Raw genomic sequence first — 25,456 nt, forward strand, 5'->3', positions numbered from 1 at the left:
AGTGCAAGTCGAAAAAGACATATTCATCTATTCAGCAGGTCTGGCGTGTCCCTTTAGCATTGCTGCACTTTAGCTTCGTTCACCAGCATGAAGTAAGGGAGTTAACCCCGGAGGAGAGGAGCGATCTCCCCGGTGTCACCCAACCAAGGTTTGGAGGTATGGTGACATGACCACCATGCCTCCATAAAGTGGTTTCCACTGAACTACATAATCCTACCTCCACTACCTTCAATCCTACCTCCAAAACTCTGAAGTTGAAATACCTGTCATATAAATCTAAATGATGTTCCAAGTAACTGACAGTTCTTAAGTAAATTTATATTTCAAAGTGTAACACTTTAATGTCGACAATGATTCTCAGAATGAAGACACAGCTGTGACGTCATTGCTTTTGTGTTGGAACTTGAATCATTTGTCTGTTTATTGCTGCTACATACAGACATTTTATTTAATGCCCCTCCAGAGAGGAGAACACGTTGGACCATTGTAACGCGATGTGGGCCTTGCGCCGCCCTCGGACTATCAGACCACGTGGTCATCCACCTCATCCCAGCATACAGACAGAGACTGAAGCTTGCTAAACCAGTAGCAAGCACAACCAAGATCTGGACCGGTGAGGCTGTTGAGGAGCTCCGCTCGTGTTTGGAGACGACAGACTGGGACATATTTAGGGCTGCTACGGACAATCTGGACGAGGACACGGACACGGTGACCTCATGGATCAGCTACAATGATCACCCAGCCCCCCACACCCCCCCGATCCCAAAATATCCCCACCAGAACAAAAGGAAAGACCATAGAGCAGAAGCACATCTGGAATGCTCTGAAGACATGTGACTATCTGAACTGGCCATTTGTCAAGAGCAACAAATAGAACAACAAAAGCAACAATGAACCGAGAAGGGAAGGTCATCCTGTACATGGTATTCCTGAAAGATTCAAGAGCATTTTCAGTAAAGACAATATTCCCATACACACTGAGGCAGATGCTGGTCCACCATAAAGACAAAACACCCAGACCTGTCCAGTGCAGAGAAGAATGCAGCGAGCGGGACACTGGGGGGACCAAACAGCCGCTCCACAAGCGCATGTCTCAACACAGGAGAGATCAATCCTCAGGACAAGACACTGCAGTCCACCTGCACCTGAAAGACACAGGACACGCCTTCGAGGACAGTAATGTCCAGGTGTTAGCCAGAGAGGACAGATGGTTTGAGTGAGGAGGATTAACATACCATCTATAAGCAACGCTGTCCCCAAAATCCCCAATCCACAACCAGACCTGGATGCATCCCAACAAAACAGCTCACCTGGGGGTGGGGCCATGGGGGGGGCAACAACCCTTCACCTTATGAATGCAAATAACTCCCGGCAATGAGTTAGTCAAGAGTGCCGGTGAGTATTAGCATTGATAAAGGAAATGCTAATAATCCTGGGGATGTGAGGGTCGTGTTGCTGCACTTGTTAATTTGCTTTATCACGCACGCCTGTGTCTGCCTCTCGCTCCAGGACCTGCTGCGTGCGGATTGGCTGCGGTCACCCCGGGCGCACCTGAGGCAGATTGAGGTAAATCGCCACCAGCCTTCATAAGCCCTGCTCCGCCCACTGTTCCCGGTCGGACTATTCTTTCGATCTCGTCTCTGGGTGCAGAACGTCTTTCTGCCGCTCCCCGTCCCCGTCCCCGTCCCCGTCCCTGGGTCTCGCCTTCCCGACCAACCGCAGCTGATTCGTGCGCCCCGGTTGTGCGTAGCGTTTTCTTTTTGTTGTGAACAATTTTTATTAGAGCTGGCTTTTTGGTTTTTCTTTCTCGGCTGTGTCTTTTGTTATATAGATATTTTCGTTGGGCTCCAGCCGCCCTGCAATCCTGTGTGCGGCTCCAGGATATTGTGTTTTCTGATGGACATACGCCAGTAAAATATAAAGTCCACGATCGCACCGTCTCCTGGGGTCCCCTCGCACCAGTCCGCAACAGTAATAGTCCGACCAATTGATATGGACCCCGCAGAGAACGAACTGATGCGTCAAGCCCTTTCTAGTCAGGGTCTCCTAGTCGGGCAGCACGATGCCTCCCTCAGGAGCCTCGCTGACGCCCTAGACCAGCTCCACCGTAGCGCAAATAGACGGCCGAGTCGAACGCGTTGCCGGGGCCGCAGCGGGGATGCCTCCGCCCGCGTTCCCTCGCAAGCCGCATATTCCCACGCCGGAGAGATACGCAGGGGAACCGGGGAAGTGTGCGCCGTTCCTGCTGCAGTGCTCATTAGTTTTTGATCACCAGCCAGCGACTTACAGCGCCCATAGCGCCAAGATCGCGTTCGTAATTAGTCTCCTCTCTGGGCGGGCCGCCGCCCATTCCAGCGGTGCAGCCACCCTTGACTCGTGGAGGGAATTTCCGTATTTAGATGGGATTCCACAACGTGATTACATGCCGACACCACTAGGAACGCACCACATTTAGTTTGGAGTTGTAATGACTGATTTCAATTGAACGCATCACAACAGTGATGTCACACAACACAGATAAACATGGGCTTAGATTGGCTGGGGCGGGACCCCCACCTTGAGGGGGACGGACTCATGGACATTGAAAGACGCGGACGCAGAGAGCGGCCCTTTGTTCGGACCTGAGACAGACACACGGAGCAGGATCGAACCTCAGCGCTGATATCTGAACCAACTTGTATTGATCTGCATTTATATAAATATCTTAATCATGACCCAAATCCTCTTTATTGACCACGCACCCACACGGAGAAGAAGAACCGGGGAGGGTTAAGGAAAACCCTAACACTCGTACCCGTTATTCGTGGCTGAAATGCGGAGGGTATTCGACCACCGCATCTGTAGCAGGGAAGCCGGCAGCCGCCTCCTCTCCCTTCGACAGGGCTCCGCCTCCGTCACCCATTTTTCGGTAGACTTCCGTATTACAGTGGCGGTGAGCGGGTGGGGACAGACTGCACTCCAGTCAGTTTATTTAAGGTGCCTAAATGAAGATGTCAGAGATGAGTTGGCGGCACGGGACGAGACCAGGTCACTGGAGGAACTGGTGGCACTCTCTATCCGTCTCGATGACCACCTCAGAGAGAGACGCCGTGAGCGCGCTGAGACCCGGGGAGTCCGTGGATCCATGGGCCCCCGGCCATTCCGGAGGCCCGACTTGGGTGCCTTCATTCCCCCGGAACCGGCTGCTGCCACCCCTTCTCCCGGCGTTGGTGAGGAGCCAATGCAGCTGGGGAGAACCAGCCTCTCCAGGGTGGAGCGTCAGCATCGCCTTCAGCAGCACCTGTGCCTCTACTGTGGTGAACAGGGTCACTACCTCGCCTCCTGCCCCATGCGGCCCAGAAGCGCCACTCCACCAGCCATGGGACGAGCCCTCCTGAACCGGGCAGCGTCCTTCCTCCACACAGTCAGCGGAGTCACGATTCGAGGTACGATTCTGTGCCGGTGCACGTTCTGATCAACAGCGGATCAGATGATAACTTTGTTGACTCTGAACTCTGTACCCAAGCCAGGATCCCTCTAGTGACACTTGCTAGTTCCATGGACGTCTTGGCGTTGGATGGGAAGCGCCTGTCCAAGGTCACACACCGCACGGCCCCTGTCACCCTCCAGTTGTCAGGAAACCACATCAAGGTCCTTTCCTTTTATGTTTTCTCGTCACCCTCTGCTCCGTTGGTGCTCGGACTCCCCTGGCTAAAACTGCACAATCCCCACATAGACTGGTCCACCAGGTCGGTAGCCAATTGGAGCGTTTATTGCCACTCGCACTGTCTCCGGTCAGCTATCCCTCACTCCGGTCGCACCCCTCCGTCCACGCCGCCGCCGTCCGATCTATCCAATGTTCCGACGGTGTATCATGTCCTCCGTGAGGCCTTTAGCAAGACCCGCGCTCTGGAACTGCCGCCTCACCGACCCTATGATTGTGCTATCAATCTGCTCCCGGGCTCACCTCTCCCTTCACAGAGGCTGTTTAATATCTCCAAGCCAGAGAGGGAGGCCATGGAGACATACATAACCGACTCCATGGCAGCAGGCATCATCCGTCCGTCCTCCTCTCCGGTCGGGGCGGGGTTTTTCTTCGTAGAGAAAAAGGACAAGAGCTTGCGCCCCTGTATTGATTACCGTGGCCTCAACGCTATCACCGTGCGCAACAAATACCCCCTTCCTCTCATAGACTCAGCGTTCGGGTCACTTAGTCAGGCCACCATTTTCACCAAGCTAGACCTCCGCAATGCTTACCACCTCGTCCGTGTCCGCGAGGGGGACGAGTGGAAGACAGCTTTTAACACACCTCTCAGTCACTTCGAGTATTTGGTTATGCCGTTCGGGCTCACCAACGCACCGGCGGTTTTTCAAGCCTTAGTGAACGACGTGCTGAGGGATATGCTAAATCGGTTTGTTTTTGTGTACCTCGACAACATTCTGGTCTTCTCCCGCAACCTGGACGAACACGTCCAGCAGGTGAAGTTAGTCATCCAACGGCTGCTAGATAAATGAGCTCTTTATCAAGGCCGAGAAGTGTGAGTTCCACACTACCTCCGTACAGCTTTTGGGTTTTGTGGTGGAACAGGGACAGATCAAGGCAGATCCGAGCTGTGGCAGAGTGGCCGGTCCCTGACTCCCACAAGCAGCTGCAACGGTTCCTCGGTTTCGCAAATTTCTATCGCCGTTTCATCAGGGACTACAGTAAGGTCGCCTCCCCGTTGACTCGGCTCACATCCCCTAAGACACCGTTTGAGTGGTCCACTGCAGCCGCCGCCGCGTTTAGCCGTTTGAAGGCCCTGTTTACATCAGCCCCCGTACTTATTCACCCTGACCCGGCCCTTCAGTTTATCGTAGAGGTGGATGCTTCTGACACTGGGGTGGGGGCCGTGCTCTCACAACAGAACCCGAAGGATTCCAAGGTGCATCCCTGTGCGTTTTTCTCCCGAAGCCTATCGCCTGCAGAACGGAACTATGACGTGGGCAACCGGGAGCTGCTGGCTGTGGTTCTGGCACTCCAGGAATGGAGGCGTTGGTTGGAGGGCACGGCGCAACCTGGAGGTCATTAAAGTGTGAGGCTGTTCTGCAGAACCCACGTTCTGGAGGTCATTACTGTGAGGCTGTTCTGCAGAACCCACATTCTGGAGGTCATTACTGTGAGGCTGTTCTGCAGAACCCACATTCTGGAGGTCATTAAAGTGTGGGGCTGTTCTGCAGAACCCACATTCTGGAGGTCATTAAAGTGTGAGGCTGTTCTGCAGAACCCACATTCTGGAGGTCATTACTGTGAGGCTGTTCTGCAGAACCCACATTCTGGAGGTCATTACTCGTGAATGTGTTGAATTCAAGTCCATAATGAGGCTAGAACTCAAACGTGGGTCAATCAGAACCTTCTCAGACGTGGTTCTGCAGCACTAAAATCTAGGAGCTGGAACATCTCAGCTGTTTGTGCTGCATCTCAAGCATCCAGAGCAGAATGAGAAAGAGAACTTAGTTTAATGAAGCGTATTAAAATAGCATCCAGAAATGCTCCTGAAGTGTTTGGAGCAGCCGATGCATAAAGTCAAAGCTGCAGGAGACGAGGACGTCAACCTGGACAACGTGAGAGGGACACAGGACAAATGAGGTTTTATACTGTATTTAGCAGACGAGGAGTTCCAAATGAATGAATGAATGAATTTTATTTTCGAACATGTATAAAAATATGTAAGTATTTGTACATACAAAAGAAAGAAATACTGATAAAAAAACAAAAGACGTAACAAAACGCAGCACATAGGACTTCCCATGATACACTGAGACCCTCTACTCTCCTCCCTTCAGTTGTTCCAGCTGTACTTCTACTCTTATACTCTGTCATGAGCAAGTTTTCATGACATGAACTCCACCCAGGGGAGGTTTCTCCTTGGAGTTCCTCTGCCTTATCCCGTCCCAGCTTCCTGCTGTCCTGGGTTCTCACTGGACGAGTCTCAACATACAAGTCCACTTGATGATGATGAATATATTTATTCGATAGAATATTAGGAGCAGCACAAGTACAGTCAAACAGTAGCATGTATTACAGTACAAGTACAGTCAAACATCCTGTATAACCCTAACCCATCCAAATTACCCACCTAAAATGTATCTCTCTCTCTCTCGACTGTGGGTGGCGGTAATGCTGTTTCCAACCGAAGAAGAAGAAGAAGAAGAAGAAGAAAAAATGCTTAAATCTTAGATAACCTGCAACACACGAAAATGACGGACTACGTGGAAGAGCAAAGAAACGAACTTGAAGCCATGGAGTCCATCTACCCCGACTCCTTCACAGGTTTGACTTTCATGATTGTTGACGAACTGAAACTCTGCTCGCTCCCACGCAGCAAAGCGCTAGCAGGGCGCTAGCACAGCGCTAGCAGGTCGCTAGCGGGTCGCTAGCACGGCGCTAGCGGGGCGCTAGCACGGCGCTAGCGGGGCGCTAGCAGGGCGCTAGCACAGCGCTAGCACAGCGCTAGCAGGGCGCTAGCACAGCGCTAGCAGGGCGCTAGCACAGCGCTAGCAGGTCGCTGGCGGGTCGCTAGCACAGCGCTAGCGCTCCGCTAGCAGGGCGCTAGCAGGGCGCTAGCTGACTGTTTCTGAGTGGAAAATCAAACCTCGCAGGAGATGAATTTGGCGCTGCTCTTGTTCCATGTGACGTCACCACCCCATCATCTTTCAGGATAAAGAGTGAACAGGCCCAGCGTGTCTTTGAAATGAAATAATCACAAAGGAGTGATACATCGTCATTATTTCTTGCTTTGTGCGACACTGAACTAATGTGCTGTATTTCGCTATCAGAATCACTTTATTGTCAACGACGAGGAATTTTTCTCGGTGGAACACGTAACAGTAATGACGATAATACAACACAAGCTAAAACCCGACTACAGAATAGTGATGGGCATTCCGGCTCTTCTGGCTCCCAAGTGGCTCCTCAGATTTTTTGTTGTTGTTGTTGGCAAAATTAATTTAATACCAACTCATGTGCATTGTGTAAAATTAGCTACTAATGTAAAAACATACAATATATCAAATGTTGATGATGTCTTTATTTAAATCCTCTTTACACTGTTAGCTACAAAAAACATATTATATAATATAAAATACAAAACCGAACACATCTCACAGAGAACAAGGTCAAATCTCTGCATGTAAATCTCTAACAGCACAACAAGAAAACATAAATTAACTAGAAAACGACAATCAGAGACTGCAGACCCCGCCTCCAATAGACTATTGGATCTTGTGAGACAGTAAACAGGGCTTCCGGATCAGAGGGGCCAAACCTGCTCTAGCTTGCTGCTCCGGAACGTACTACAAGACTCCTTCTGGACTCTTTTTCCCATCATTCCATTCGTGTCCCTCCCTCTTAAAGTGGCAGTTTACAGCACAGGCACAATTCCAGATGTAAAGATAATTCTAGAATCTGGATCCAGATCCGGATCAACGCCATTCTCGGGGAGAACCGAGCCACGGACAGAACCTTGCTTGTGTAAAAATTTCAAGTCGATTGGGTTACTAGTTTTTGAGTTATGCGCTCGGACAGACAAACAGACAAACAGACAGACAGACAGACAAACGGACCCAATTGCAATACCCTCGCCTCCCCTTCGGCGAGGGTAAAAAGTGCAAAAGATAAAGCAGCATCAGGTAACAGTTCTACTGTTTTACTGAAGAGTGCCTGAGCTTGGCGGGGGGGGGGGGGGGGCTGATCCTGGTTCTCTTTCTGTTATCATCTGTCCTGTTCTGGGGAAGCTTCTCTCTGAGGGGACAGATGTTGCCCCGGTACAGTCTCCGTGTGTGAGACGTGGGGGCTGCACTTCTTCGGATAAGCGGCTCCTCAAGATACGATCTTACTTTATTTTGTTTTGCCTTTGTGTCAACCGCGTTAAAATGTGTCCAGATTTTACTACGTTTTCCATCACTCGTTTTTTCCTTACCCTTTCTAGCGCGTGTAGTCTCTCCCTGCCTCCATTTTGTTTCATCATGTGCGTAACCCCCCCCCCCCCCCCCTCGCTCGTTGTGGACACGCAGACGCCCACACACATCTCGACCAATCACGTTAGACTTTAACAGACTTTCTTTTGGCTCCCAGTCGGCTCCCAATGACGGAACCGGCTCCTGAGAACCGGATCGTTCCGACCGACGCATCACTAATCAGAACAAGGACAGCAGCTCAAGAGTGGATCCAAAGATGTGAATCAGCAGCAGCAAAAACACGCAGTGCGAGTTACCAGTGGTAAAATGTTCATAGGTCTAATCCAGAATAGTAATTGTTCATGAATTAAGAATAAGTAATAACATCTTGTCAAGCGAGATCCAAAGATTTTCTTCGACAGGTGGCCCTCAATTACCGACGTACATTTAACAACGACTCAGAGTTACGAAGTTCAAAACTGTGTTTAGCGACAAGAAATGTCACTGGCAGCGGCGTTGTGAGTGAGTTCACGCGTGCACGTCCCCCGGCGTTGAGCGGGGTTTCTTCCAGACGTGCTTCAGGAGGTGATTTCAGACCGTTTTGGGTTGATCAGGACCCAGAATCACCAGAATAGTTAGAAACACGGGGAAGTGGGCTTTTCATCTGTTTCAGTTCCTGTGTTTCCGTACTGAAACAGAATGAATGACGAGGACAATAAAAACCATGAATACTGTTTGGAACCATCTAGACCAGGGGTCGGGAACCTATGGCTCGCGAGCCATATATGGCTCTTTTGATGATCGCATATGGCTCGCGCTCAGATTAAAAAAAAAAAAGAAAAAAAAAAAAATTTTTTTTTTTTTTTTTTAACTCGCCTTGCCCGTGCTGACCCCAGCTGGTTTCCTGGTTTCCGCGCCCAGGTCGTGTGTCGTGTTTTTTTGTTGTAAGTAACTTGTTCACTTGTGTCTGGATCTTATGTTCCGTTTTCTTTGCGGCACCAGCCGGTCGCCGTCTGTTAGTAGAGCTTGTGTTGCATTTTATTGTGAAAATCACAGAGCGGAAGCACGCTGTCACGGTTACGCCCTGAGCCTGGGCTGCCACTTTAAAAGTAGGCCGTCATCCCGCCATTAGGGGTGGGCGTGGCCAGCTGTGTGCACGGTGGCAGAGTGGACTTTGTTTGGCTCCACCTTAATTCCAGATTACTACTATTTTAATGTATTCTTACCTGGGACCTTCTTTTGGAATAAATGTGTGAAAAAGACGGGGCCCTGCGTTTGCTTCAAGAGGGCATCACTTGCTTTTTGGTTTTCTCTCGGCTGTGTATTATTACGTTGGGCTCCAGCCCCCCCTCGTCCTGTGTGCAGCTCCAGGTGTAAATGATCAATTCAACCATCGCACCGTCTCTGTTCTCTGCTTTCTGGGCTCCGCTCACGTTAGTCCGTAACGTTCAGAGGCTTATTATACTAGTTTATTACCTGCTTACCGCTTATACTGACGTTTAGTTGAATCTGCGCTTAAAATATATTATATGGCTCTCACTGAAATACATGTCCAAATATTTTGCTTTCATGGCTCTCTTAGTCAAAAAGGTTCCCGACCCCTGATCTAGACCCTCGTGGTTTCTGGGCTTTGGATTCTGAAGGCCATTATATTCTTCATGTATGCCCAAGCTGAGCCATTTTGTCTTAGAAGTTTGATTTATAAAGTAATTCTGTTTTGCTTTTACAATTTCTCCTTTGATCTCTTTTGTAGCAGCCCCGTTTGAAGCTAAGAGCTTTCCATGCAGGCGGGATTTGACTGATTGTGTAACCTGGTTTGTTGTTTGCATATATTTTGACACATTTATATGGGATAATCATATCCCTTCAAAAAAGCCATGTTAAGGACATTCATTTTCCAACCTTTGTCCGTTATCGGGTCGCGAGGTACACCCTGGACAAGCCGCCAGTTCATCGCAGGGACAGCCAATCAGCCACACACACACCAATTTAGCGTCACCAAGCAGCCTAAGCTGCATGTTTTTGGAGGTGGGAGGAACCCGGAGAACCGGAGAACCCGGAGAGAACCCACGCAGACACGGGGAGAGCATGCAAACTCCTCACAGAAAGGATTTGAACCCGCAACCTCCTTGTTGTGAGGCAACAGCGCTTACCACTGCGCCACCCTGTTAAGAACAGGTCACATTCAAGTGAGTCTAAATCCTCCCGCAGGCCCGGCACGCATCCGTCGGTTTTATAGGAGGGAGGCGGAGTCATCCAAGCAATAAGATATAAGATATAAGATATATTCTAGCGTTGCAGTAAACATGCTGATTGATCTTTGCAGATGCTTGTTGGCAGTGAAACCGTTCACTTATTGATGATAATGAAATGATCTGTCCCGTGTGTTTGCAGTGCTTTCAGAGGATCCCACCAGCTTCACCATCACCGTCACATCAGAGGCAGGGGACAACTGTCAAAGTACACAAGCCAGTCAAACGTCTTTAGTTCCACAATTAAAATGTATCTGGATGCCGTACTATGAGATCCTGTTCTTATTTTGCAGCTGTGGAAGCAACATTTAAGTTCACTTACGTAGAAAAGTACCCGGATGAGCCTCCGTTGTGGGAAATCCACTCCCAGGAGAATCTGGAGGACGGTGACCTGGAGGACGTCCTCACCTTGCTGCAGCAGCAGGTCAGTCCCCTGTGTCCTTAACTCACACGCTATTAGTTCCTTGTCCCTTTGCTGAGCCTGTGATCTGACAGAATTAGCAGATATTTAAGTTAAACTGTCCAAAGGAACTACCTCAAATACAAAGTAAAGTCTATCAGAAATGTCGTCTCATGTTTTTCTGTTTTCATTTCTTTACCAAATAAACATTTGTCAATCCTTTATGAACAACACAGGACTAGAATGGAGTTAAAAATTAAGAGTTTACCAACAAATTACTTAACCTTTATCCTTAAAAAGAGACAAATATAAATATTTTTACTAAATCTCAATCCAGATATTCTGTTGTATGACCCCCGCTCCTCAGGTTCGGGGTCACCGGTGACCCCTGATGACCTGCACCTGCTCTGTCTGGCTTTGTGTTTGGGCGTGTCGCCCTTTGGCTGAGCCGGTTGTCTGAGGGCGTTGCTCGGTCTGGAGCTGAGCATTCATTCTCTATGCGTCCTCACGTGGGATGATGTTTCTACAGGAGTCCTTCGGCGTCCTCACATTGTCTGTGAAGACACTGTAATCCAAGTCTCTGGTGAATAAAGACATTTGAAGACATTTGACTGCTCATCCAAGAGGCTTCTTCAGTTCTGAATGGCTGGTGGGGATTTCCAAATATTAGTCGTGTGTTTTTTTATGGCCGATACCGATTGTTACTGTGTCCGTGAGCGGCGCACGTTCACCGGTCCAGCTTCACTGCTGATTGGTTGGTTTACCCGCGCCGTGGGTGGGACAGACAGGAGAATGAATCTCTCTCTCTCTCTGCCTGCACTGCAGACGTCCAGGCTCGCCACACGTTGATGTATTATTTCTTCCCTTTGGGATCCACGGCCCATGACGCCCCCGCTGGCCTGGCATGGCGCTGCGCTGAAAGTTGTGTCGCAGGCTTTGACGTAAATCTTTGTTGACAAAAATTGTGAAATTGAATATTTATTATACACATTTTACTTAATTTCATTGCATCCCAGTGTGTGATGACAACAAAGTGCTATTCTATTAGAGCATTGGAAACGTTGAGAATGTTTGTCATGTTTGATCTCCTACAGAAACCATATTTAAAAAAATATATACCCCCCCTTGGCATTTTCCTACATTTTTGAAAAAGCTCCAGAGAGCCATGAGGGGGCGCTAAAGATCCGCAAGTGGCTCTAGAGCCGCGGGTGGCCGATCCCTGTGTTGTGGGAATTGGCCTTCGGTTTCGGCTTCAGTTCGGTTAATTCTTAAAGAGTCTCGGTTTTTGGTTTTATCGAATAAAAAATTTGTAAATGATTTGCAATCTGTGAGAAACGTGTAACATAACAAACAACAAAATATATTACTTCAACAAAAAACGCAGAAAGGTAAGTTCCGCAAAGAATAGGTCAATTACATGTTCTAATATTGGTGATTTAGCTGCAGTTTATATGTTTTGAATAGGACCTCGCCGGCTGTTAGTCATCATGAAATACCTTTGCTTGTAGGCAGAGGAGAACCTGGGCATGGTGATGATCTTCACCCTGGTCACAGCCGTTCAAGATAAACTCAACGAAATTGTGGATGTGATGAAATACAAACAAGAGGAGGAACAGCAAAGGAGAGAGAGAGAGGCAGAGGAAGCAGAAAAGGTAGGGATGGGGCGGGGGGGTTACGCTCACTGGTGTTTCTCCACTTCATGACATAATCCGTGTCCTGAATAAGTAGGAATTTTAAAGGCTGCTCTGTCGTAGATCTCAAGTCTCCTGATTCAGCTCTTGAGGTTAATGGTGCTGTCAGGATATTTGTAGAACCTCGGCAGGAGAGGGGGACAACGCATCAGACTTTGGTCTCAGCTCGGCCCGCAGCTCAGGGTTTCCCGGGATACGGCCGTGAGGACTGCTATCGATAGCTCCTGCCAGGCGTAAGAATCTGTAGATGCAGCTGCGTGCAGAACGGAATAAATTGTTTTCAGTTATTTTATGTGGGAAAATGTATTTTAGTTATGAACTCGGTCCCGGGTTTCAGAGCGAGCTCTTGCTGCCAAGTTGGACATACCTTCTAAAGAGGGTCTTTGCATGTCCAGAAAAGCGCTATACTGTATAAATAAAATGTATTATTATTCTCAAAGGCAATGGATAACCACGTTCTGCTCATATTATAACGGGATTGTAGTCCTGATTTATCACCATTGAACGCGTGGCAGGAGTGTGAGCCGTTCCACTTGACTGGAGTTGTTCTCCTCGTTCCCAAACGCCTGACGAGCTGAAGAAAGGTCGAAGCAGCGCTGTCTGAAGGGCATCAGCATTTTGGTTTGTTTTTGGAGTTTTGTTGAGCGTGGGATTTTTGATGACTTGATACTGTTTCCATGTGACTGGTTACCCCACCGTTAAACGGTGAGTCTGTGTATTCTGTGTTTTCTGTGTTTTCCAGGGGGCGTTCCACGGCACGGTGGTGACCATCGAGAACTTCCTGCTGTGGAAAGCTGCTTTTGAGCTGGAGATGGCAGAGCTAAGGAAGAAGACCCAGAAGGAGGAGGACCAGGCAGGAAAGCACAAACTCACCGGTAAAGGCCTGCAGTACTGTGATGCAGTACTGTGATGCAGTACCACGCCGTGATGCAGTACTGTGATGCAGTAGCACACCCGGATGCAGTACCAGACCGTGATGTATTATGCCAGGATGCAGTACCACACCGTGATGCAGTACTGGGATGCAGTACCACGCCCTGATGCAGTACTACACCGTGATGCAGTACTGTGATGCAGTACTGTGATGCAGTACCACGCCGTGATGTAGTACTGTGATGCAGTACCACGCCGTGATGCAGTACTGTGATGCAGTACCACGCCCTGATGCAGTACTGTGATGCAGTACTACACCGTGATGCAGTACCACACCGTGATGTAGTACCACACCCCAGTACCACACCCCAGTACCACACCGTGATGCAGTACCACACCGCGATGTAGTACGACACCGTGATGCAGTACCACACCGTGATGTATTATGCCAGGATGCAGTACTACACCGTGATGCAGTACCACACCGTGATGCAGTACTGTGATGCAGTACCACGCCCTGATGCAGTACTGTGATGCAGTACTACACCGTGATGCAGTACCACACCGTGATGTAGTACCACACCCCAGTACCACACCCCAGTACCACACCGTGATGCAGTACCACACCGTGATGTATTATGCCAGGATGCAGTACCACGCCGTGATGCAGTACCACACCGTGATGCAGTACCACGCCGTGATGCAGTACCACGCTGTGATGCAGTACCACACTGTGATGCAGTACTACACTGTGATGCAGTACCACGCCGCGATGCAGTACTACACCGTGATGCAGTACCACGCCGTGATGCAGTACCACACCCGGATGCAGGATGCAGTACTACACCGTGATGCAGTACCACACCGTGATGTGGTACTACACCTCAGTACCACACCGCGATGTAGTACCACACCGTGATGCAGTACCACACCGTGATGCAGTACTGTGATGCAGTAGCACACCCGGATGCAGTACCAGACCGTGATGTAGTACTACACTGTGATGCAGTACTATGCCAGGATGCAGTACCACACCGTGATGCAGTACCACACCGTCATGCAGTACTACACCGTGATGTAGTACGACACCGTGATGCAGTACCACACCCAGATGCAGGATGCAGTACTACACCATGATGCAGTACCACACCCCAGTACCACACTGTGATGTAGTACCACACCGTGATGCAATACCACACCCCAGTACCACACCGTGATGCAGTACTACACCGTGATGCAGTACCACACCCCGGTACCACACCGTGATGTAGTACCACACCGTGATGCAATACCACACCCCAGTACCACACCGTGATGTAGTACTACACCATGATGCAGTACCACACCGTGATGTAGTACTACACCGTGATGTAGTACCACACCCCAGTACAACACCATGATGCAGTACCACACGTCAGTACCACACCGTGATGCAGTACTGTGATACAGTACCACACCGTGATGTATTATGCCAGGATGCAGTACTACACTGTGATGTAGTACTACACCGTGATGTAGTCCCACACCCCAGTACCACACGTGATGTAGTACCACACCGTGATGCAGTACCACACCCCAGTACCACACTGTGTTGTAGTACCGCACCGTGATGTAGTACTACACCGTGATGCAGTACTGCACCGTGATGCAGTACTACACCGTGATGCAGTACCACACCGTGATGCAGTACCACACCCAGATGCAGGATGCAGTACCACACCCAGATGCAGGATGCAGTACTACACCGCGATGCAGTACGACACCGTTATGCAGTACCACACCGTGATGCAGTACTGTGATGCAGTAGCACACCCGGATGCAGTACCAGACCGTGATGTATTATGCCAGGATGCAGTACCACACCATGATGCAGTACCACACCGTGATGCAGTACCACACCGTGATGCAGTACCACACCGTGATGCAGTACCACACCGTGATGCAGTACCACACCGTGATGCAGTACCACGCCGTGATGTAGTACTGTGATGCAGTAGCACACCCGGATGCAGTACCAGACCGTGATGTATTATGCCAGGATGCAGTACCACACCGTGATGCAGTACCACGCCGTGATGCAGTACCACACCCGGATGCAGGATGCAGTACTACACCGCGATGCAGTACCACACCGTGATGCAGTACCACGCCGTGATGTAGTACGACACCGTGATGCAGTACCACACCGTGATGCAGTACTGTGATGCAGTAGCACACCCGGATGCAGTACCAGACAGTGATGTAGTACTACGCTGTGATGCAGTACCACACCGTGATGCAGTACCACACCATCATGCAGTACTACACCGTGATTTAGTACAACACCGTGATGCAGTACCACACCGTGATGCAGTACCACCCAGATGCAGGATGCAGTACTACACCGTGATGCAGTACCACACCCCGGTACCACACCGTGATGTAGTACCACACCGTGATGCAATACCACACCCCAGTTCCACACCGTGATGTATTATGCCAGGATGCAGTACTACACCGTGATGCAGTACCACACCGTGATGTATTATGCCAGGATGCAGTACCACACCGTGATGTAGTACTACACTGATGCAGTACCACGCGTCAGTACCACACTGTGATGAAGTACCACACCTGATGCAGTACCACACCGTGATGTATTATGCCAGGATGCAGTACCACACCGTGATGTAGTACTACAACGTGATGCAGTACCACACCGCGATGGAGTACGACACTGTGATGCAGTACCACGCCGTGATGCAGTACCACGCCGTGATGCAGTACCACACTGTGATGCAGTACTACACTGTGATGCAGTACCACGCCGTGATGCAGTACCACACCGTGATGCAGTACCACGCCGTGATGCAGTACCATGCTGTGATGCAGTACTACACTGTGATGCAGTACCACGCCGCGATGTAGTACGACACCGTGATGCAGTACCACACCGCGATGCAGTACCACACCGTGATGCAGTACCACGCCGTGATGTAGTACGACACCGTGATGCAGTACCACACCGTGATGCAGTACTGTGATGCAGTAGCACACCCGGATGCAGTACCAGACCGTGATGTAGTACTACACTGTGATGCAGTACTATGCCAGGATGCAGTACCACACCGTGATGCAGTACGACACCGTGATGCAGTACCACACCGTCATGCAGTACTACACCGTGATGTAGTACGACACCGTGATGCAGTACCACACCGTGATGCAGTACCACACCCAGATGCAGGATGCAGTACTACACCGTGATGCAGTACCACACCCCGGTACCACACCGTGATGCAGTACCACACCGTGATGCAGTACCACACCCAGATGCAGGATGCAGTACTACACCGTGATGCAGTACCACACCCCGGTACCACACCGTGATGTAGTACCACACCGTGATGCAATACCACACCCCAGTACCACACCGTGATTCAGTACTACACCGTGATGCAGTACCACACCCAGATGCAGGATGCAGTACTACACCGTGATGCAGTACCACACCGCGATGCAGTACCACACCGTGATGTAGTACGACACCGTTATGCAGTAAAACACCGTGATGCAGTGGCACACCCGGATGCAGTACCACACCGTGATGTATCATGCCAGGATGCAGTACCACACCATGATGCAGTACCATACCGTGATGCAGTACCACGCCGTGATGTAGTACTGTGATGCAGTAGCACACCCGGATGCAGTACCAGACCGTGATGTATTATGCCAGGATGCAGTACCACACCGTGATGTAGTACTACACCATGATGCAGTACCACACCGTGATGCAGTGCTACACCGTGATGTAGTACCGCACCCCAGTACAACACCATGATGCAGTACCACATGCCAGTACCACACCGTGGTGCAGTACTGTGATACAGTACCACACCGTGATGTATTATGCCAGGATGCAGTACTACACTGTGAAGTAGTACTACACCGTGTTGTAGTCCCACACCCCAGTACCACACGTGATGTAGTACTACACCGTGATGCAGTACCACACCGTGATGCAGTACCACACCCCAGTACCACACTGTGTTGTAGTACCGCACCGTGATGTAGTACTACACCGTGATGCAGTACCACACCGTGATGCAGTACCACACCCAGATGCAGGATGCAGTACTACACCGTGATGCAGTACCACACCGCGATGTAGTACGACACCGTTATGCAGTACCACACCGTGATGCAGTACTGTGATGCAGTAGCACACCCGGATGCAGTACCGGACCGTGATGTATTATGCCAGGATGCAGTACCACACCATGATGCAGTACCACACGTGATGCGGTACCACACCGTGATGCAGTACCACGCCGTGATGTAGTACTGTGATGCAGTAGCACACCCGGATGCAGTACCAGACCGTGATGTATTATGCCGGGATGCAGTACCACACCGTGATGTAGTACTACACCATGCTGCAGTACCACACCGTGATGCAGTACTACACCGTGATGCAGTACCACACCGTCATGCAGTACTACACCGTGATGTAGTACGACACCGTGATGCAGTACCACACCGTGATGCAGTACCACACCCAGATGCAGGATGCAGTACTACACCATGATGCAGTACCACACTGTGATGTAGTACCACACCGTGATGCAATACCACACCCCAGTACCACACCGTGATGCAGTACTACACCGTGATGCAGTACCACACCCCAGTACCACACCGTGATGCAATACCACACCCCAGTACCACACCGTGATGCAGTACTACACCGTGATGCAGTACCACACCCCGGTACCACACCGTGATGTAGTACCACACCGTGATGCAATACCACACCCCAGTACCACACCGTGATGTAGTACTACACCATGATGCAGTACCACACCGTGATGTAGTACTACACCGTGATGTAGTACCACACCCCAGTACAACACCATGATGCAGTACCACACGTCAGTACCACACCGTGATGCAGTACTGTGATACAGTACCACACCGTGATGTATTATGCCAGGATGCAGTACTACACTGTGATGTAGTACTACACCGTGATGTAGTCCCACACCCCAGTACCACACGTGATGTAGTACCACACCGTGATGCAGTACCACACCCCAGTACCACACTGTGTTGTAGTACCGCACCGTGATGTAGTACTACACCGTGATGCAGTACTACACCGTGATGCAGTACTACACCGTGATGCAGTACCACACCGTGATGCAGTACCACACCCAGATGCAGGATGCAGTACCACACCGCGATGTAGTACGACACCGTTATGCAGTACCACACCGTGATGCAGTACTGTGATGCAGTAGCACACCCGGATGCAGTACCAGACCGTGATGTATTATGCCAGGATGCAGTACCACACCATGATGCAGTACCACACCGTGATGCAGTACCACACCGTGATGCAGTACCACGCCGTGCTGTAGTACTGTGATGCAGTAGCACACCCGGATGCAGTACCAGACCGTGATGTATTATGCCAGGATGCAGTACCACACCGTGATGTAGTACTACACCGTGATGCAGTACCACGCCGTGATGCAGTACCACACCCGGATGCAGGATGCAGTACTACACCGCGATGCAGTACCACACCGTGATGCAGTACCACGCCGTGATGTAGTACGACACCGTGATGCAGTACCACACCGTGATGCAGTACTGTGATGCAGTAGCACACCCGGATGCAGTACCAGACAGTGATGTAGTACTACACTGTGATGCAGTACCACACAGTGATGCAGTACCACACCATCATGCAGTACTACACCGTGATTTAGTACGACACCGTGATGCAGTACCACACCGTGATGCAGTACCACCCAGATGCAGGATGCAGTACTACACCGTGATGCAGTACCACACCCCGGTACCACACCGTGATGTAGTACCACACCGTGATGCAATACCACACCCCAGTACCACACCGTGATGTATTATGCCAGGATGCAGTACTACACCGTGATGCAGTACCACACCGTGATGTATTATGCCAGGATGCAGTACCACACCGTGATGTAGTACTACACTGATGCAGTACCACGCGTCAGTACCACACTGTGATGAAGTACCACACCTGATGCAGTACCACACCGTGATGTATTATGCCAGGATGCAGTACCACACCGTGATGTAGTACTACAACGTGATGCAGTACCACACCGCGGTGGAGTACGACACTGTGATGCAGTACCACGCCGTGATGCAGTACCACGCCGTGATGCAGTACCACACTGTGATGCAGTACTACACTGTGATGCAGTACCACGCCGTGATGCAGTACCACACCGTGATGCAGTACCACGCCGTGATGCAGTACCACGCTGTGATGCAGTACTACACTGTGATGCAGTACCACGCCGCGATGTAGTACGACACCGTGATGCAGTACCACACCGCGATGCAGTACCACACCGTGATGCAGTACCACGCCGTGATGTAGTACGACACCGTGATGCAGTACCACACCGTGATGCAGTACTGTGATGCAGTAGCACACCCGGATGCAGTACCAGACCGTGATGTAGTACTACACTGTGATGCAGTACTATGCCAGGAGGCAGTACCACACCGTGATGCAGTACCACACCGTGATGCAGTACGACACCGTGATGCAGTACCACACCGTGATGCAGTACCACACCCAGATGCAGGATGCAGTACTACACCGTGATGCAGTACCACACCCCGGTACCACACCGTGATGCAGTACCACACCGTGATGCAGTACCACACCCAGATGCAGGATGCAGTACTACACCGTGATGCAGTACCACACCCCGGTACCACACCGTGATGTAGTACCACACCGTGATGCAATACCACACCCCAGTACCACACCGTGATTCAGTACTACACCGTGATGCAGTACCACACCCAGATGCAGGATGCAGTACTACACCGTGATGCAGTACCACACCGCGATGCAGTACCACACCGTGATGTAGTACGACACCGTTATGCAGTACCACACCGTGATGCAGTGGCACACCCGGATGCAGTACCAGACCGTGATGTATCATGCCAGGATGCAGTACCACACCATGATGCAGTACCATACCGTGATGCAGTACCACGCCGTGATGTAGTACTGTGATGCAGTAGCACACCCGGATGCAGTACCAGACCGTGATGTATTATGCCAGGATGCAGTACCACACCGTGATGTAGTACTACACCATGATGCAGTACCACACCGTGATGCAGTGCTACACCGTGATGTAGTACCGCACCCCAGTACAACACCATGATGCAGTACCACATGCCAGTACCACACCGTGGTGCAGTACTGTGATACAGTACCACACCGTGATGTATTATGCCAGGATGCAGTACTACACTGTGAAGTAGTACTACACCGTGTTGTAGTCCCACACCCCAGTACCACACGTGATGTAGTATCACACCGTGATGTAGTACTACACCGTGATGCAGTACCACACCGTGATGCAGTACCACACCCCAGTACCACACTGTGTTGTAGTACCGCACCGTGATGTAGTACTACACCGTGATGCAGTACCACACCGTGATGCAGTACCACACCCAGATGCAGGATGCAGTACTACACCGTGATGCAGTACCACACCGCGATGTAGTACCACACCGTGATGCAGTACCACACCCCGGTACCACACCGTGATGCAGTACTACACCGTGATGCAGTACCACACCCCGGTACCACACCGTGATGCAGTACCACACCCAGATGCAGGATGCAGTACTACACCGTGATGCAGTACCACACCCCGGTACCACACCGTGATGTAGTACCACACCGTGATGCAATACCACACCCCAGTACCACACCGTGATTCAGTACTACACCGTGATGCAGTACCACACCCAGATGCAGGATGCAGTACTACACCGTGATGCAGTACCACACCGCGATGCAGTACCACACCGTGATGTAGTACGACACCGTTATGCAGTACCACACCGTGATGCAGTGGCACACCCGGATGCAGTACCAGACCGTGATGTATCATGCCAGGATGCAGTACCACACCATGATGCAGTACCATACCGTGATGCAGTACCACGCCGTGATGTAGTACTGTGATGCAGTAGCACACCCGGATGCAGTACCAGACCGTGATGTATTATGCCAGGATGCAGTACCACACCGTGATGCAGTGCTACACCGTGATGTAGTACCGCACCCCAGTACAACACCATGATGCAGTACCACATGCCAGTACCACACCGTGGTGCAGTACTGTGATACAGTACCACACCGTGATGTATTATGCCAGGATGCAGTACTACACTGTGAAGTAGTACTACACCGTGTTGTAGTCCCACACCCCAGTACCACACGTGATGTAGTATCACACCGTGATGTAGTACTACACCGTGATGCAGTACCACACCGTGATGCAGTACCACACCCCAGTACCACACTGTGTTGTAGTACCGCACCGTGATGTAGTACTACACCGTGATGCAGTACCACACCGTGATGCAGTACCACACCCAGATGCAGGATGCAGTACTACACCGTGATGCAGTACCACACCGCGATGTAGTACGACACCGTTATGCAGTACCACACCGTGATGCAGTACTGTGATGCAGTAGCACACCCGGATGCAGTACCGGACCGTGATGTATTATGCCAGGATGCAGTACCACACCATGATGCAGTACCACACGTGATGCGGTACCACACCGTGATGCAGTACCACGCCGTGATGTAGTACTGTGATGCAGTAGCACACCCGGATGCAGTACCAGACCGTGATGTATTATGCCGGGATGCAGTACCACACCGTGATGTAGTACTACACCATGCTGCAGTACCACACCGTGATGCAGTACTACACCGTGATGCAGTACCACACCGTCATGCAGTACTACACCGTGATGTAGTACGACACCGTGATGCAGTACCACACCGTGATGCAGTACCACACCCAGATGCAGGAAGCAGTACTACACCATGATGCAGTACCACACTGTGATGTAGTACCACACCGTGATGCAATACCACACCCCAGTACCACACCGTGATGCAGTACTACACCGTGATGCAGTACCACACCCAGATGCAGGATGCAGTACTACACCGTGATGCAGTACCACACCCCGGTACCACACCGTGATGTAGTACCACACCGTGATGCAATACCACACCCCAGTACCACACCGTGATGTAGTACTACACCATGATGCAGTACCACACCGTGATGTAGTACCACACCCCAGTACAACACCATGATGCAGTACCACACGTCAGTACCACACCGTGATGCAGTACTGTGATACAGTACCACACCGTGATGTATTATGCCAGGATGCAGTACTACACTGTGATGTAGTACTACACCGTGATGTAGTCCCACACCCCAGTACCACACGTGATGTAGTACCACACCGTGATGCAGTACCACACCCCAGTACCACACTGTGTTGTAGTACCGCACCGTGATGTAGTACTACACCGTGATGCGGTACTACACCGTGATGCAGTACTACACCGTGATGCAGTACCACACCGTGATGCAGTACCACACCCAGATGCAGGATGCAGTACCACACCCAGATGCAGGATGCAGTACTACACCGTGATGCAGTACCACACCGCGATGTAGTACGACACCGTTATGCAGTACCACACCGTGATGCAGTACTGTGATGCAGTAGCACACCCGGATGCAGTACCAGACCGTGATGTATTATGCCAGGATGCAGTACCACACCATGATGCAGTACCACACCGTGATGCAGTACCACACCGTGATGCAGTACCACGCCGTGATGTAGTACTGTGATGCAGTAGCACACCCGGATGCAGTACCAGACCGTGATGTATTATGCCAGGATGCAGTACCACACCGTGATGTAGTACTACACCGTGATGCAGTACCACGCCGTGATGCAGTACCACACCCGGATGCAGGATGCAGTACTACACCGCGATGCAGTACCACACCGTGATGCAGTACCACGCCGTGATGTAGTACGACACCGTGATGCAGTACCACACCGTGATGCAGTACTGTGATGCAGTAGCACACCCGGATGCAGTACCAGACAGTGATGTAGTACTACACTGTGATGCAGTACCACACCGTGATGCAGTACCACACCATCATGCAGTACTACACCGTGATTTAGTACGACACCGTGATGCAGTACCACACCGTGATGCAGTACCACCCAGATGCAGGATGCAGTACTACACCGTGATGCAGTACCACACCCCGGTACCACACCGTGATGTAGTACCACACCGTGATGCAATACCACACCCCAGTACCACACCGTGATGTATTATGCCAGGATGCAGTACTACACCGTGATGCAGTACCACACCGTGATGTGTTATGCCAGGATGCAGTACCACACCGTGATGTAGTACTACACTGATGCAGTACCACGCGTCAGTACCACACTGTGATGAAGTACCACACCTGATGCAGTACCACACCGTGATGCAGGATGCAGTACCACACCGTGATGTATTATGCCAGGATGCAGTACCACACCGTGATGTATTATGCCAGGATGCAGTACCACACCGTGATGTAGTACTACAACGTGATGCAGTACCACACCGCGATGGAGTACGACACTGTGATGCAGTACCACGCCGTGATGCAGTACCACGCCGTGATGCAGTACCACACTGTGATGCAGTACTACACTGTGATGCAGTACCACGCCGTGATGCAGTACCACACCGTGATGCAGTACCACACCGTCATGCAGTACTACACCGTGATGTAGTACCACACCGTGATGCAGTACGACACCGTGATGCAGTACCACACCGTGATGCAGTACTGTGATGCAGTAGCACACCCGGATGCAGTACTAGACAGTGATGTAGTACTACACTGTGATGCAGTACCACACCGTGATGCAGTACCACACCATCATGCAGTACTACACCGTGATTTAGTACGACACCGTGATGCAGTACCACCCAGATGCAGGATGCAGTACTACACCGTGACGCAGTACCACACCCCGGTACCACACCGTGATGTAGTACCACACCGTGATGCAATACCACACCCCAGTACCACACCGTGATGTATTATGCCAGGATGCAGTACTACACCGTGATGCAGTACCACACCGTGATGTATTATGCCAGGATGCAGTACCACACCGTGATGTAGTACTACACTGATGCAGTACCACGCGTCAGTACCACACTGTGATGAAGTACCACACCTGATGCAGTACCACACCGTGATGCAGGATGCAGTACCACACCGTGATGTATTATGCCAGGATGCAGTACCACACCGTGATGTATTATGCCAGGATGCAGTACCACACCGTGATGTAGTACTACAACGTGATGCAGTACCACACCGCGATGGAGTACGACACTGTGATGCAGTACCACACTGTGATGCAGTACTACACTGTGATGCAGTACCACGCCGTGATGCATTACCACACCGTGATGCAGTACCACGCCGTGATGCAGTACCACGCTGTGATGCAGTACTACACTGTGATGCAGTACCACGCCGTGATGCAGTACTACACCGTGATGCAGTACCACGCCGTGATGCAGTACCACACCCGGATGCAGGAGGCAGTACTACACCGTGATGCAGTACCACACCGTGATGTGGTACTACACCGTGATGCAGTACCACACCGTGATGTGGTACTACACCTCAGTACCACGCCGCGATGTAGTACGACACCGTGATGCAGTACCACACCGTGATGCAGTACCACGCCGTGATGTAGTACGACACCGTGATGCAGTACCACACCGTGATGCAGTACTGTGATGCAGTAGCACACCCGGATGCAGTACCAGACCGTGATGTAGTACTACACTGTGATGCAGTACTATGCCAGGATGCAGTACGACACCGTGATGCAGTACCACACCGTCATGCAGTACTACACCGTGATGTAGTACGACACCGTGATGCAGTACCACACCGTGATGCAGTACCACACCCAGATGCAGGATGCAGTACTACACCGTGATGCAGTACCACACCCCGGTACCACACCGTGATGTAGTACCACACCGTGATGCAATACCACACCCCAGTACCACGCCGTGATTCAGTACTACACCGTGATGCAGTACCACACCGTGATGCAGTACCACACCCAGATGCAGGATGCAGTACTACACCGTGATGCAGTACCACACCGCGATGCAGTACCACACCGTGATGTAGTACGACACCGTTATGCAGTACCACACCGTGATGCAGTAGCACACCCGGATGCAGTACCAGACCGTGATGTATCATGCCAGGATGCAGTACCACACCATGATGCAGTACCATACCGTGATGCAGTACCACGCCGTGATGTAGTACTGTGATGCGGTAGCACACCCGGATGCAGTACCAGAC

At 50.9% G+C, this 25,456-nt stretch overlaps 1 protein-coding gene across 1 annotated transcript in view; it reads left to right on the plus strand.

Annotated features, from left to right (window-relative positions):
• The first annotated feature begins 6,150 nt into the window (after positions 1-6,150).
• The window catches only part of rwdd1 (RWD domain containing 1), a 30,102-nt gene continuing 10,796 nt past the window's right edge, over positions 6,151-25,456 (plus strand). Inside the window, exons 1-5 of the mRNA XM_068760105.1 lie at positions 6,151-6,289; positions 10,309-10,374; positions 10,460-10,590; positions 12,075-12,218; positions 13,000-13,132. Of these exons, the coding sequence (XP_068616206.1) occupies positions 6,217-6,289; positions 10,309-10,374; positions 10,460-10,590; positions 12,075-12,218; positions 13,000-13,132 (547 nt within the window). The 5' untranslated portion in view covers positions 6,151-6,216. The remainder of the gene's footprint in view (positions 6,290-10,308; positions 10,375-10,459; positions 10,591-12,074; positions 12,219-12,999; positions 13,133-25,456) is intronic.

Source organism: Brachionichthys hirsutus, chromosome 3, assembly GCF_040956055.1.
Source record: "Brachionichthys hirsutus isolate HB-005 chromosome 3, CSIRO-AGI_Bhir_v1, whole genome shotgun sequence".
Classification (NCBI taxonomy): domain Eukaryota; kingdom Metazoa; phylum Chordata; class Actinopteri; order Lophiiformes; family Brachionichthyidae; genus Brachionichthys; species Brachionichthys hirsutus.